Here is a 12,895-nt window from a genome sequence, read left to right as displayed (position 1 = left end):
GGGCTCAAACACAGGGGGTTCCAAACAGCGGGTTCCAAACACAGACACCAACATGGGGCTTAAACACAGGGGGTTCCAAACAGCGGGTTCCAAACACAGACACCAGCATGGGGCTCAAAGAGGGGGTTCCAAACAGGGGGTTCCAAATACAGACACCAACATGGGGCTTAAACACAGGGGGTTCCAAACATGGACACCAACACGGGGCTCAAACACAGGGGGTTCCAAACAGGGGGTTTCAAACATGGACACCAACACGGGGCTCAAACAGGCGGTTCCAAACACGGGGCTCCAAACACAGGGTTCCAAATACAGACACCAACACGGGGCTCAAACACAGGGGGTTCCAAACAGGGGGTTCCAAATACAGACACCAGCATGGGGCTCAAAGAGGAGGTTCCAAACATGGACACCAACATGGGACTCAAACAGGGGTTCCAAACGCAGGGTTCCAAACACGGGGCTCAAACAGGTGGTTCCAAACAGGGGGTTCCAAACATGAGGTTCCAAGTACAGACACCAACACGGGGCTCAAACACAGGGGGTTCCAAACACAGAGTTCCAAACATGGGGTTTCAAACACAGACACCAGCATGGGGCTCAAACAGGGGGTTCTAAACATGGGATTCCAAACACAAACACCAACACAGGGCTCAAACACGGGGTTCAAAACATGGGTTCCAAACACAAACACCAACAACAAATTCCAAACAAAGGAAACCCACACAAGGCACCAACACAGGGCTCCAAACATGGGGTTCCAAACACAGGGCACCAACACGGGGTTCAAACATGGACACCACCAGATTCCAAACACAGGGAACCCACACAGGGCACCAACATAGGGCTCCAAACACCGGGTTCCAAACAAGGGGTTCAATCATGAGGCACAAACACGAGGCACCAGCACAGGGCTCCAAACACCAGATTCCAAACACGGGGTTCAAACGTGGACACCGCCAGATTCCAGACACAGGGAACCCACACAGGGCTCCAAACACGGGGTTCCAAGCACAGCGTTCAAACACAGACACCAACACAGGGTTCAAACACGGGACACCAACACCTGATTCCAAACACAGGGAACCCACACAGGGCTCCAAACACAGGGTTCCAGATGTGGCATTCAAACACAGACATCAACACAGGGTTCAAACATGGGGCACCAACACCAGATTCCAAACAAAGAGAACCCACACAGGGCACTAACACAGGGCTTCAAACACGGGGTTCCAAACACTGGGCACCAGGATGGGGCACCAACCGGAGGCACCAGCACGGGGTTCCAAACACGGCGCTGCAACATGGGACACCAACACGGAGTTCCAATCATGGGGTTCCAACACAGGGCACCAAGATGGGGTTCCAAATACAGGTAACCCACAGAGGGTTCCAAACACAGGTTTCCAACATGAGACACCACAATGGGGCTCCAAACACGAGGCACCAACACAGGCACCAACATGGGGGTCAAACACAGGGCACCAACACACTGTTACAAAGATGGAGTTCCAAACATGGGCACCAACACAGGGCTCCAAACACTGGACACCAGCACAGGGTTCTAAACACAGAGTTCCAACATGGGCACCAACACGGGCACCACCATGAGGCACCAGCTCAGGGAATCCACACAGGGCACCATCAGAGGGTTCCAAACATGAGGTTCCAGCATGGAGTTCCAAGATGGGACATGAACACAGGGAATCCATGGGCTGGAACACGGGCACTAACACGGGGCTCCAAACACGGGCACCAACACAGGGCTCAAACCTGGAGCACCCACATGAACACCAACACAGGGTTCCAAACATGGGCACCAACACAGGACACCAATACAGGATTCCAAACACAGGGTTCCAAACATGGGCACCAACACAGGGCTCCAAACACTGGACACCAGCACAGGGTTCTAAACACAGAGTTCCAACATGGGCACCAACACGGGCACCACCATGAGGCACCAGCTCAGGGAATCCACACAGGGCACCATCAGAGGGTTCCAAACATGAGGTTCCAGCATGGAGTTCCAAGATGGGACATGAACACAGGGAATCCATGGGCTGGAACACGGGCACTAACATGGGGCTCCAAACACGGGGTTCCAACACAGGGCTCAAACCTGGAGCACCCACATGAACACCAACACAGGGTTCCAAACATGGGCACCAACACAGGGTTCCAAACATGGGGTTCCAACACAGGGCACCAAAATGGGGTTCCAAACACAGGACACGAAGATGAGGCATCAACACAGGGCTCAAACATGAGGCACCAGCACAGGGCACCAACATGGTGTTTCAAACATGGGGCTCCAAACATGAGACATCAGCGTGGGGCTCCAACACAGGGCACCAGCATGAGGCACCAGCACAGAGCACCAGCATGAGGCACCCACAGGGGTTCCAACTTCCTGCAGATGCCAACCTGCTCCTCAAGATCATTAAATTTGCACTTGGTCCCAGGGAGGGCTGATAACACCCTCACAATCCAGGGGCTGGGGTTGACAGGTAAAATAATGCACTTCCCCAAACTCCTGGGATTCCCTGCAGGGCTGGAATGCTGCTGGCTGCTCTCAAAGCAGCAGCACACCTGGGGTGAGGTGGAAAGCCACAATTCCATCATCTCCAGCAGCTCCAGAACCCCTCCTAGACACAAGCACAGATTCAACAGCCCATTCCCAACCCTTCAGCTTGTGGGATCTCCCATTTTTCCAGGGCAGTGCCCAACCATGGCACTGACAGGAAACCTTGGCTCTGCCACTGATTCAGTGCCTGGAGTCACCAGGGTCTGGTTGTGTGCCATGGATGGATTCCTCTGTAAAACCAGTGGAATTACAGTGCTCAGGAATTGATTTGAAGATGTTCCATGTAAAGGCTGGGAGGTATTTGGTGCACTCCAACATTTCCTCTGGCTTCCTCTGATTGCTGCATCTCAGCCTGGAAATGATTCTTGGTTTTTTCCCCCCTGTGGACCCCAAAGTTCCCTGCCCTGCCTCTGCTGTGTCTGGCTCACGAGGGCCATGGGCTGACCTTGGGCTCAGATGAGAGAATCCAAAATCCTTTTCCTTTCTGCCTCAATCCCAGCTGGTTTTTAGAGGGATTTTTGGAAATAAGACTGGGTTTCTGCACTTGGGCCTGGAGAGCTCCTGCTGGTGCCACAGTTGACCCCAAACTCCCTTCCAGTACCCCCTGTGTGCCTCAGTTTTCCATTGCCTGGAGGGAAATCCCACAAACTGAGCTGTCCCCCCGACCCTGGGCTCCCAGGGAACATTAATTTTAATCTTTAGCAGCCATTAATTATAACCCTGAGACCCTGAGGGGGTCTCTGTGCAAAGCTGGGATGTGCTGTTCTTGCTGGAAAACACCATCTCCCAGCAATGCCATGGACACCACGACAGCTGGTCTCAAAATGCAGCTCTGACCCTTTCCCCACAGTCCAGCAGCACAGGAACCCCCAGCCATGGCACAGACTGCTCCAGGCTCGAAACCAACATCTCTAATTTCAGCACCAGCATCTCTAAGCTCAGTACAAATGAGATGCAATGAGTTTTGCATCTCCAGACAAAAGTCAGGACCATGGGGTTGGACTTCTAAGTGGCTCAGAACTAATCCTGCTGACTTCTCCTTCCTTTTAATTAGTCCTGAGCACTGAGACATCCCCACGCTCCTCACAAGTAACCACTAATCAGGCAGGGTATGAGCTCCAGTAATTACCTGGATTTGCTGTCCATCCTCCCTGCAGTAATTGCAGCCCTGAGTAGGGCTGAGCCCTGTGCCAGGCATGTGGAGCACGAGCCTGGCCGGGACCATGATCCTGAGGCTCAGCAGCACCCAAATCCCTTTAGCCTCCAAACCTGTTTTACGAGACTGACTCCACTGATGGAAAAGCTCTGGCTGGAGAGGTGCTGGGGCAGGACACAGTCCCAGGGGAGGATTTTCAGAGGAAAAGGTTTTATTGCACCACAGTCCCACCTTGTTCAGACTCAGCCATTGGCTGGACTTGTTTTTCCCACAGTCCCTCTCTTGTTAAGAGCGATGTTCCCAAAAAAGCTTTTTTTAGAGGGAAGAAAAGGGAGAGGGAGAGGAGAGAGGAGTGGGAAAGAGAAGGGAAAAGGGGATGGAGGAAGGGGGAAAAGAAGGGGGAAGGGGAAAAAGAAGGGAGAAGGAGAAAGAAAAGGGGAAGGGGAAAGAGGAGGAGGAAGGAAGGGAGACAAGAAGAGAGAAGAGGGAAGATGAGAAGAACAGTTCCACTGGAAGAGACCTACATCCATCCTCTGCTCCACCTGGAGCTCTGTTTCCCACCTGTCTTGGAGAAAAGAACCTTCACAAACCCCTGTGGGTCCCTTCCAGCCTGGGATACCCATCATCCCATGATATAATCCCACCAACATGGAACATCAGTCCCATGGCACTTGCACAGCTCCTCTGGAAGGGAAAATACTCAGTTTATTGTAGAGCAAGAGTCTTTGTTAGAGCCCAAACATGGACACTTGGTCCTGCTGGTCTGCATCCCTCTGGGATAAAATGGTCCCACCTTAGAGTCAGCTCTGGAGAGGAAAAACCAGCTCCTCAATTTCCAGTAAAGCCACCAACCCCAGTGACAAGGCAAGGAAAAGGTTTTCCAGACATCCCTCAGGAATGGGAAATGGAGAAAAGGGAAAAGAAACTTTCTGGGCAAGGAGCAGATGGGAAGAACCAAATCCCGGAAAAGAAATTCTCACTCTGGGGTTGACACCAAGAAAAGGACGTTTCTGAAGAGCTGGCTTGGCCAAAATGGCCATAATTAGGGCGCAGTTGGTGCTCCAGCCCTGGGGTCACATTTTCACATGGGAATTTCTGACAGTCTTTGTTTTGGGATTGATTCCCAATTTTCTGGGTGGGAAATCTGTGCCCAGGCTCCAAAATTCTGGTGCTCTGAGGAGCTGAGCTGTAATGAATCCCTTTTGAGCCTCCCCTGCACTCACTGTTCATAGAACCATGGAACATAATCGCTTGGAAGAGACCCTCAAGGATCATCTAATCCAACACCTGGCCCTGCACAGGACACCCCCAGGAATCCCTCCATGCTCCTGGATTTTTCTGGTTGTTAAATCACAGCCCACAGCCTGACTTTCAACACAACCTGACCTCAGCTCCATCTCCACAAACCCCCCATTGCTTCCTGCCCTCTCCATGCTCCCAGGGTCCAGCTGCAAGAGCAGCTCTGGGATAGATCCCAGGTAAGGGAGGCAGGAAAAGGGGAGCCATCCTTCCCAGGTAAGGGAACCCAGGGGAAGGGGAGCAGTCCTTCCCAGGTAAGGGAGCCCAGGGGAAGGGGAGCAGTCCTTCCCAGGGGAAGGGGAGCAGCCCTTCCCAGCACTGCTGGAGGCTGATCTGTGACCTCCCGAGGGTGGCAAGTGCTGCATTCCCCAGCTCTAATAGAAGGGGCAGGATCTGATGTTCCCTCAGCTGGAACACAGCAGGAAAAAAAGCATCAGATTTCCCGGGACCGTGATACCATCCCCTTCAGCAGCTGATCCTGCAGCCCCCCCTCCTCCAGGTATATAAATGTTGTCCCAGGTCACCCTCAGGGACACGGCAGGAGTTGGGCACCGAGGGCACTGCAGGCAGGATCATTGCTGGGAGCCTCCATGATGTGGGAACTGCGCTCCATTGCCTTCACCAGGGCCGTGCTGGCGGAATTCCTGGCCACTCTGGTCTTCGTGCTCTTCGGCCTGGGCTCGGCGCTGAACTGGCCCTCGGCGCCGGCGCCGAGCACGCTGCAGATCGCGCTGGCCTTCGGGCTGGCCATCGGGACGCTGGTGCAGGCCCTGGGCCACGTCAGCGGCGCCCACATCAACCCGGCCGTGACCCTGGGCTGCCTGCTGGGCTCGCAGCTCTCCCTGCTCCGCGCCCTCTTCTACGTGGCGGCGCAGCTGCTGGGGGGCGTCGTGGGCGCCGCCATCCTGCACGAGGTGACCCCGGCCAGCGCCCGCCAGGGCCTGGCCCTCAACAAGGTGAGGCCGCGGCACGGGGAGGGTGAGGCAGGCCCGGGACACTGGGCAGGGGCTTTGGGAGCATGAGGGGTGGCAGGCCCCAAAAACCCCCTCAGCTGCCCCAAAACCTCCCCATGGAGATCCCAGAACTCCCATGGGGATTTTCCTCAGAGAACCAGGAGAGGCCCAAAATCTGGGGAATTCAATCCCAAATCCACCCAAAAGTCCCTAAAAACCCCCTCAGCTCCTCAAAACCTCCAGACAGGGATCCCAGAATTCCCCAAGATTCGCACTGGGATTTTCCTCAGAGAACCAGGAGAGGCCCAAAATCGGGGGAATTCCATAGGAATTTTATCCCAAATCCACCCAAAAATCCCTAAAAACCTCTTCAGCTGCCCCAAAACCTCCAGCTGGGGATCCCAGAATTCCCAAAAATTCCTGGAATTCCCCAAAATTCTTGGGATTCTCCAAGATTCCCACTGGGATTTTCCTCAGAGAATCAGGAGAGGCCCAAAATCAGGGGAATTCTATGGGAATTTTATCCCAAATCCACCCAAAAATCCCTAAAAACCCCCTCAGCTCCTCAAAAACTCCAGCTCGAGATCCCAGAATGCCTGGGATTCCCCAAGATTCCCACTGGGATTTTCCTCAGAGAGTCATGAGAGGCCCCAGAATCAGGGAAATTCCATCCCAAATCCACTCAAAAATCCCTAAAACCCCCCTCAGCTGCCCCAAAACATCCTGCCAGGAATCCCAGAATTCCCACTGGGATTTTCCTCAGAGAACCAGGAGAGGGCCAAAATCGGGGGGATTCCGTGCGAATTTCATCCCAAATCCACCCAAAAATCCCTAAAAACCCCCTCAGCTGCCCCAAAACCTCCTACCAGGAATCCCAGAATTCCCAGAATTCCCAAAAATTCTCAGAATTCCCCAAAATTCCCATTGAGATTTTCCTCAGAGAAGCAGGAGAGGCCCAAAATCAGGGGAATTCCATCCCAAATTCACCCAAAAATCCCTGAAAAACCCCTCAGCTCCCCAAACCATCCTGCCAGGGATCCCAGAATTTCCAAAATTCCCCAAAATTCCCAGAATTCCCAGTGAGGAAGCCTCTGAATGCCACAGTCCAGCACCTGCTGGACCCTGCTGCTCCAAGGGTCCTGCTAGGAGCAAGGATGAAGGCAGGACTTGTCTTCCTCCTTTAGTTTTAGGGCTAAAATTTCCTGAGGTCCATCAACTATTTCCCATTGAGCCACTTCTTCCACCCGGGAAATTTTTGGTTTTTTCATATTGGTGCCAAAAATGCCCCCTGGTTTTGGGGCTGAAGCCAGAGGAGGGATCCAGCTGGCCACAGACACCTCCCTTGGAGTCACAACCATCTCATTTTTCCCAGGATTGTACTTGGGGCACTTGGATTCTGGGGGTCCCAGTGGTTTCAGGAAGGACACATCCAAAATCCCACCTCTGCATCCCTCTTGACCCAGGCTCGTGCCAGTTTCCCCTCAGGTGTGGGTACAGGCAGCCTTTTCCTGGCTCTGCTTTGGCCAAGCCACAATTCCCAGGTTGCTGAAGTGGTGGGGACAGGAGAGATTTGGGTCTAAACCCAGGGATTCCCTGGATTTAGATTCCTCTGGCATGGTTTTAGTGCTTGTGAGAAACGCCAATCACTCGTTTTTAAAATTTTAAAAGTTTAATAGTAATAAAATGGTTATAAAAATAGTAATACAATTAGAGTAATAATAATTTGGAATTTGAATTAGGACAATATGAGACAACAAATTCAAAGAGTTACGGACATCCAGGTACCTTTTTCTGGGCAGCACGAGCCCAAAAAAGGACCCACATTAGCAGAGGATTAACCCTTAAAAGCCACAGCCTGTTGCATATTCCTACACCTCATCCATGATGCATAAATTCCATTCAAACACAGGATTCTGTCTGGGCAGTGTCAGCTTCTTCCTCTGAATCCTGACAGCGCCTTCAGTTGGGAAGAAGTTCATTTCTTTCTGATAATGGAGCAATAAATTCTCTTTCTCTGAAAGATTCAGGTGTCCTGTGGCTGCTATCTCAGTGCGAGTCCTTTCTTTAGGAAAAAAGTATCCTACATAGCAGAGTTTCTATTTTAACAATTTTTTATAACCTAAAACTATATTTAACACAGTACTTAAGAGAATTAATACAGCATTACTTTCTAACACAACACATATAATATTCATTTTAATATTTGCAAAAAGCCAATCATAAAATACATGCAATTTTTCACAGTGCTGGTCCAGAGGAGCATCTTCCCTGTCCCCTCCCTCCCTCCATTTCTCCTGGGGCACTGGAGCTGACTCCTCTCCCAGGAGATGCTGTGCTGGTCCCACCCACCTCCTGTCCCCAGCTCCCCCCTTGCCTGGGGGGTTTCTGATCTGGGGGAGAGCCAGTAAATCCCCCCATGGCTCTGCCTTGGCCAAGCCACGATTCCCAGGCTGCTGAAGTGGTGGGGACAGGAGAGATTTGGGTCTAAATCCCAGATTTTTCATTCGATTCAGCTCGTTCCTTCCCATTGTGATGAGATGGTCACACCAGATCCAGCTGGTTCATCCCAAAACCCAACACACGGATTGCCTAAAGCTTCACAAGGATCACAGGGAAAAAATAAAGCCAGGGGAGCTTAGGATCCCCATGGAGGATTCTCCAGTGGTATCCTGGCCTCCAACACTCCCTTCCTCACAAGAGGGGGAAAATGAACTGAAACCCAGGGATTCCCTGTCCCATCCCAGGGGGGCTCAGGCACCTGTCGGGATCAGCATCACCCAGCCCCAAGGGAGCAAGGGAGGGGCAGGGAGCTGGGCTGGGAGGCAGCACATGGAAATTGCCTTTCCCACAGCAGGGAGGCACTGCCAGGGCTCAGCAGCACTGCCAGAGTGATTAAGAAGGTTAAAAAGAGGGATTGTGGTTTGATCTGAATGAGAGGATTTAGGCTGGTAATGACTGAGGGTAATAAAAGCAGGAGGTTTAAGGGAGACTCAGACTGCTCAGCTTTGTTGGTTCACAGCTTAAAGTGGGAACTGGGGATTTTGGGATTTTGAGAAGGCTTTTTTCCCCTGTGAGCTGTTCGTGGTGTGGCTGCCTGCACAGATCACCCCTGTAAAAAGGGAGGGGAATACTGGGGAGGAGAATGAGGAAGATCTGACTCTGGAGCTCGGGCAGGAGGGCAGAGCTGCTGATCCTCTTCCTGGGATCACCAAGCAATGGGATTAGATTTGGGAGGGAACAAGGAAAGAAGGGACTGAGTTGGAGGATCAGCTCCAGATCAGACCTGGCAAATTCTCTGAGTCAAAAAAGTGTGGAGAGGGATTTTTTTTTTCCTTTTTCATGCCAAAATATTTCTTTTCAATGTCTTCAAAATGCAACTTGCGAACTTTTCCAAAAGGCATTTTGAGTAGGAGGAAAACAAAAAGAAATTGAAAAATACCAAAAATGTGCCAATAAAATTTCCTGAGAGGTCAATCAAGCATTTCCCATTGAGCCACCTCTTCTACCTGGGAAGTTTTTTCTTATTGGTGCCAAAAACCTCCCCTGTCTCCTTTGGCTCCCCCTGGTTTTGGATTCCTCCTCCATATTTCCCATCCACTCACAGAACCTGGATTTGGAACATGTTTTTCCTCCCGTTCCAGCTGCACAATGAGACCACGACGGGGCAGGCGGTGACGGTGGAGCTGTTCCTCACCTTCCAGCTGGTCCTGTGTGTCTTTGCTTCCACGGACGAGCGGCGTGAGGACAACCTGGGCTCCCCTGCCCTCTCCATCGGCCTCTCTGTGGCTGTGGGGCACCTCCTCGGGGTGAGTGGATGGGCCAAAACCTGGCACTTTTGGGTTCTTTTTTTGTTTATGCCCCAAGTTGGTTTGGCTGCATCCCCTGGCTTGATGGGGGATATGTAACCTGTGGTTTTCCAGTAGAGAGAGGGAAAAATCCCACCAAATCCATGGGAGAGCTGTGGCCTGAGCTCAGCCTTTATTTGGCATGAAAAACTCCAAGCCTAGCACCTGCTGGACTCTGCTGCTCCAAGGCTCCTGCCAGGAGCAGGGATGAAGGCAGAACTCGTCTTCCTCCTCTGGTTTTAGGGCTGAAATTTCCTGAGGTCCATCAATTATTTCTCCTTGAGCCACTTCTTCCACCTGGGAGATTTTTGTTCTTTTCATATTGGTGCCAAAAATGTCCCCTGTTTTTGGGGCTGAAGCCAGAGGAGGGATCCAGCTGGCCACAGACACCTCCCTTGGACTCTGCCTCTCCTTGAATCCCATTGGAAGTTCCAGGGATCTGTGGGATCTCTCCTGGAGCAACGGCGTTGGTCACTGGGGCTCCCAAGTGCAGGATGAGCCTGGGAAGTGTTTGGGATGGATACTCAGGGAAATCCCACCTGGGTCATGGCCCAAAGCAGCCCCCACACCCAGTGCACACAGGAAAACGCTGTTGGTCACAGCACACTGTAAGAGCATCGGGGGGTGGCACGGTCGGGACAGATGGAGACGAGAGATCTCTGCAGCCAGGCCATGGAACTTGGGGTTTATTGCAAAGGGCCTGGGGGCAGGGCCCTGCTGGGAGCTGCCAGGCACAGCTCAGAGCAGGCCTGAGAGAAGAGAGGGGCAGAGAGGATGAGAGGGAAAGAGAGTAAAAGGATAAGAGAGTATAAGGGGTAAGAGAATAAACAGGGTAAGAGGCAAGAGCTAAGAGGGGCAAGAACTAAGAAAGTGAAGTTCCCATTACAGTACAATAAATCTTCTGTGTTGAATATTCTGAGCCTCACTAACCAATCTAGTACAATATACAAATCCTACAACATTTACATACAGCTTATAAGAATCACTATATTACCATACTGTGTTACATTTTAAACCCTAAAATCTCCTCTTTGGGCCCCTTCTGCCAAGCCAGCAGGGTCTCTGCCCCTTGGAGCTGCCTGCAAGCAGAGGGTGTTGTTCCATCAAAAGGGGATCACCTTCAGCCAGCCACACCATTGTTTTCCTGTTGTTCAGTAACTGAGGGATCTCAAAGCTTGCTTTCATTTCAATCTCGTTTATAGTTTCTGTATTCTCAAAATCTTTTGCCAGACAATCATATTTATAAGGCTTTCCTGTTTCATCTTCCCCAACATCACACCTTCCATCCTCAGTGCCCCACAAGCCTCTGTGTCCATGGGACTGTTCCACCCCTGTCCTCAGAGGCATGAGAGGGAATTTTCTGCAGGACTGGGAGCTCATTCCCGCAGCTCCTGGGGCTGCAGCACAGCAACCCCGGGACACACGAGCTCAGCCACCTCACAGTGCTGACTCAGGTGCTGGCAGCTCCTGGGATCCCTTTTCCTGGAACAGGAGTGCTGAAGGGTGCAGCAGCAGCTCAGCTGTCACCCTAATGACACCCCAACGCTTTTAAAATGAGGTGGAAGGGTTTAATGCTGACAGCAGCCGTGGTGTTCCCGGCAGATCCGTTACACCGGCTGCTCCATGAATCCCGCCAGGTCCTTCGCCCCCGCCGTCGTTGTTGGAGACTTCAGCGACCACTGGGTGAGAACTTTGGGAGTTGGGTTGGGTTGGGTTGGGGTGGGTGAGGCCCCCACAATGCCAATATTCCTCGAAACTCACCAAGCCAGGCAAATCCCAGGCATTTCCATGCCAGCTCCCAGCTGGAGGAGAGATGGAGAGATTAGGAGAAGGAGGTGGAGCTGCTGGGTGCTTAATTGGCTTTTCCAAACTTCAAACTGGGAGCGTTGCAACAGGATCAGGGTGTGAGGTCTGTTGACATGACTTGGCACAGGGAACAAAACCAATGGAGAGTGGAGCTGTTGCCAGTCCTGGGGAACTTCCCTGGTTCCTGGATCTAGGTACACCTTTGGGAACACTCCCTGGCTCCCCAGGGAATGCCCATGGCTCTGAGCCTGCTGGAGCTCCTGGAGCATTTCAGCAATGCTCTCAGGCACAGGGTGGGATTGGTGGTGGTTGTCCTGAGCAGGGCCAGAAGCTGGATTTGGAGGATCCTTGTGGGTCCTTTCCAGCTCAGGAGATTCCATGATTTTATTGTTTTCATCTACAAAGAGCCTGGCTGGAGGCAGAGCTGTGGTGGTTCCTGATGTGTCCTGAGGTGTCTCACCCAGGCAGGTGACTCCTCCTCCTCCTCCTGCTCCTCCTCCCACAGCAATCCATGAGTGGGTAGGAAAATGCTCCTCCAGATGATGCCACATCACTCAGCACGTTCACAATGGGCCTGTCATTAATGCACAGTCTGAGCAGAGGGGGAATGGTGGAAGAGGATGGTTGGGAATATCCCGGCACTGGAGGGGAGCTCAGATCCCCAGCGATGGCCAAAGCAGAGCTGACTTCGTGTTTTGCTCCCAGGAAGGAACCCAAGGCCCTGGAATGCTCCTCAGAGATCCCAGCTCCTCCCCATCCTCCAAAGCCAGGCTGGGCTTTGCTCACCCCACTTTTCTCTCCTCTCCTCTCCAGGTGTTCTGGGTGGGCCCCCTGATTGGGGCTGCAGCAGCCTCCATCCTCTACAACTACGTGCTGTTCCCACAGGCCAAAACCCTCTCGGAGCGCTTGGCCATCCTCAAGGGCTGCGAGCCCGAGCAGGACTGGGCCGAGCGCGAGGCCCGGCGGCGCCAGTCCGTGGAGCTGCACTCCCCCCAGACCCTGCCCAGGGGCATGTCTGAGAAGGTGTAGCCAAACCCTCCCTGGGCCGAGAGAGGAGCTGGAAACCTCTGGCGTGGTTTTAGTGCCAGTCCAGAGGAGCATCTCACCTGTCCCCTCTCTGCTTTCGTTTCTCCTGGGGCGCTGGAGCTGACTCCTCTCCCGGGGAGATGCTGTGCTGGTCCCACCCACCTCCTGTCCCCAGCTCTCCCCGTGCCCGGGGGGTTTCTGATCTGGGGGAGAGCCAGTGAAT

At 52.7% G+C, this 12,895-nt stretch overlaps 1 protein-coding gene across 1 annotated transcript; it reads left to right on the top strand.

Moving 5' to 3' along the window:
• Positions 1-5,632: 5,632 nt before the first annotated feature.
• Positions 5,633-12,675, top strand: AQP2 (aquaporin 2). The gene is made up of 4 exons (XM_036399809.1): positions 5,633-5,998; positions 9,637-9,801; positions 11,443-11,523; positions 12,460-12,675. The coding sequence occupies exons 1-4, from the start codon at positions 5,633-5,635 to the stop codon at positions 12,673-12,675; spliced, it is 828 nt and encodes a 275-aa protein (XP_036255702.1).
• The last annotated feature ends 220 nt before the right edge of the window (positions 12,676-12,895 follow it).

This window comes from Molothrus ater, chromosome 30 (genome assembly GCF_012460135.2).
Source record: "Molothrus ater isolate BHLD 08-10-18 breed brown headed cowbird chromosome 30, BPBGC_Mater_1.1, whole genome shotgun sequence".
Taxonomy (NCBI): Eukaryota; Metazoa; Chordata; class Aves; order Passeriformes; family Icteridae; genus Molothrus; species Molothrus ater.
The sequence above is the reverse complement of the archived record's forward strand: the minus strand, read 5'-3'. Positions and strand labels throughout refer to the sequence as shown.

Bases quoted from the DNA above. Each gene is read 5' to 3' on its own strand.
- AQP2 (XM_036399809.1), top strand. From the start codon at position 5,633: ATGATGTGGGAACTGCGCTCCATTGCCTTCACCAGGGCCGTGCTGGCG. The intron at 5,999-9,636 runs GTGAGGCCGCGG...CTCCCGTTCCAG, and splicing joins AGGGCCTGGCCCTCAACAAG to CTGCACAATGAGACCACGAC. The intron at 9,802-11,442 runs GTGAGTGGATGG...TGTTCCCGGCAG, and splicing joins CTGTGGGGCACCTCCTCGGG to ATCCGTTACACCGGCTGCTC.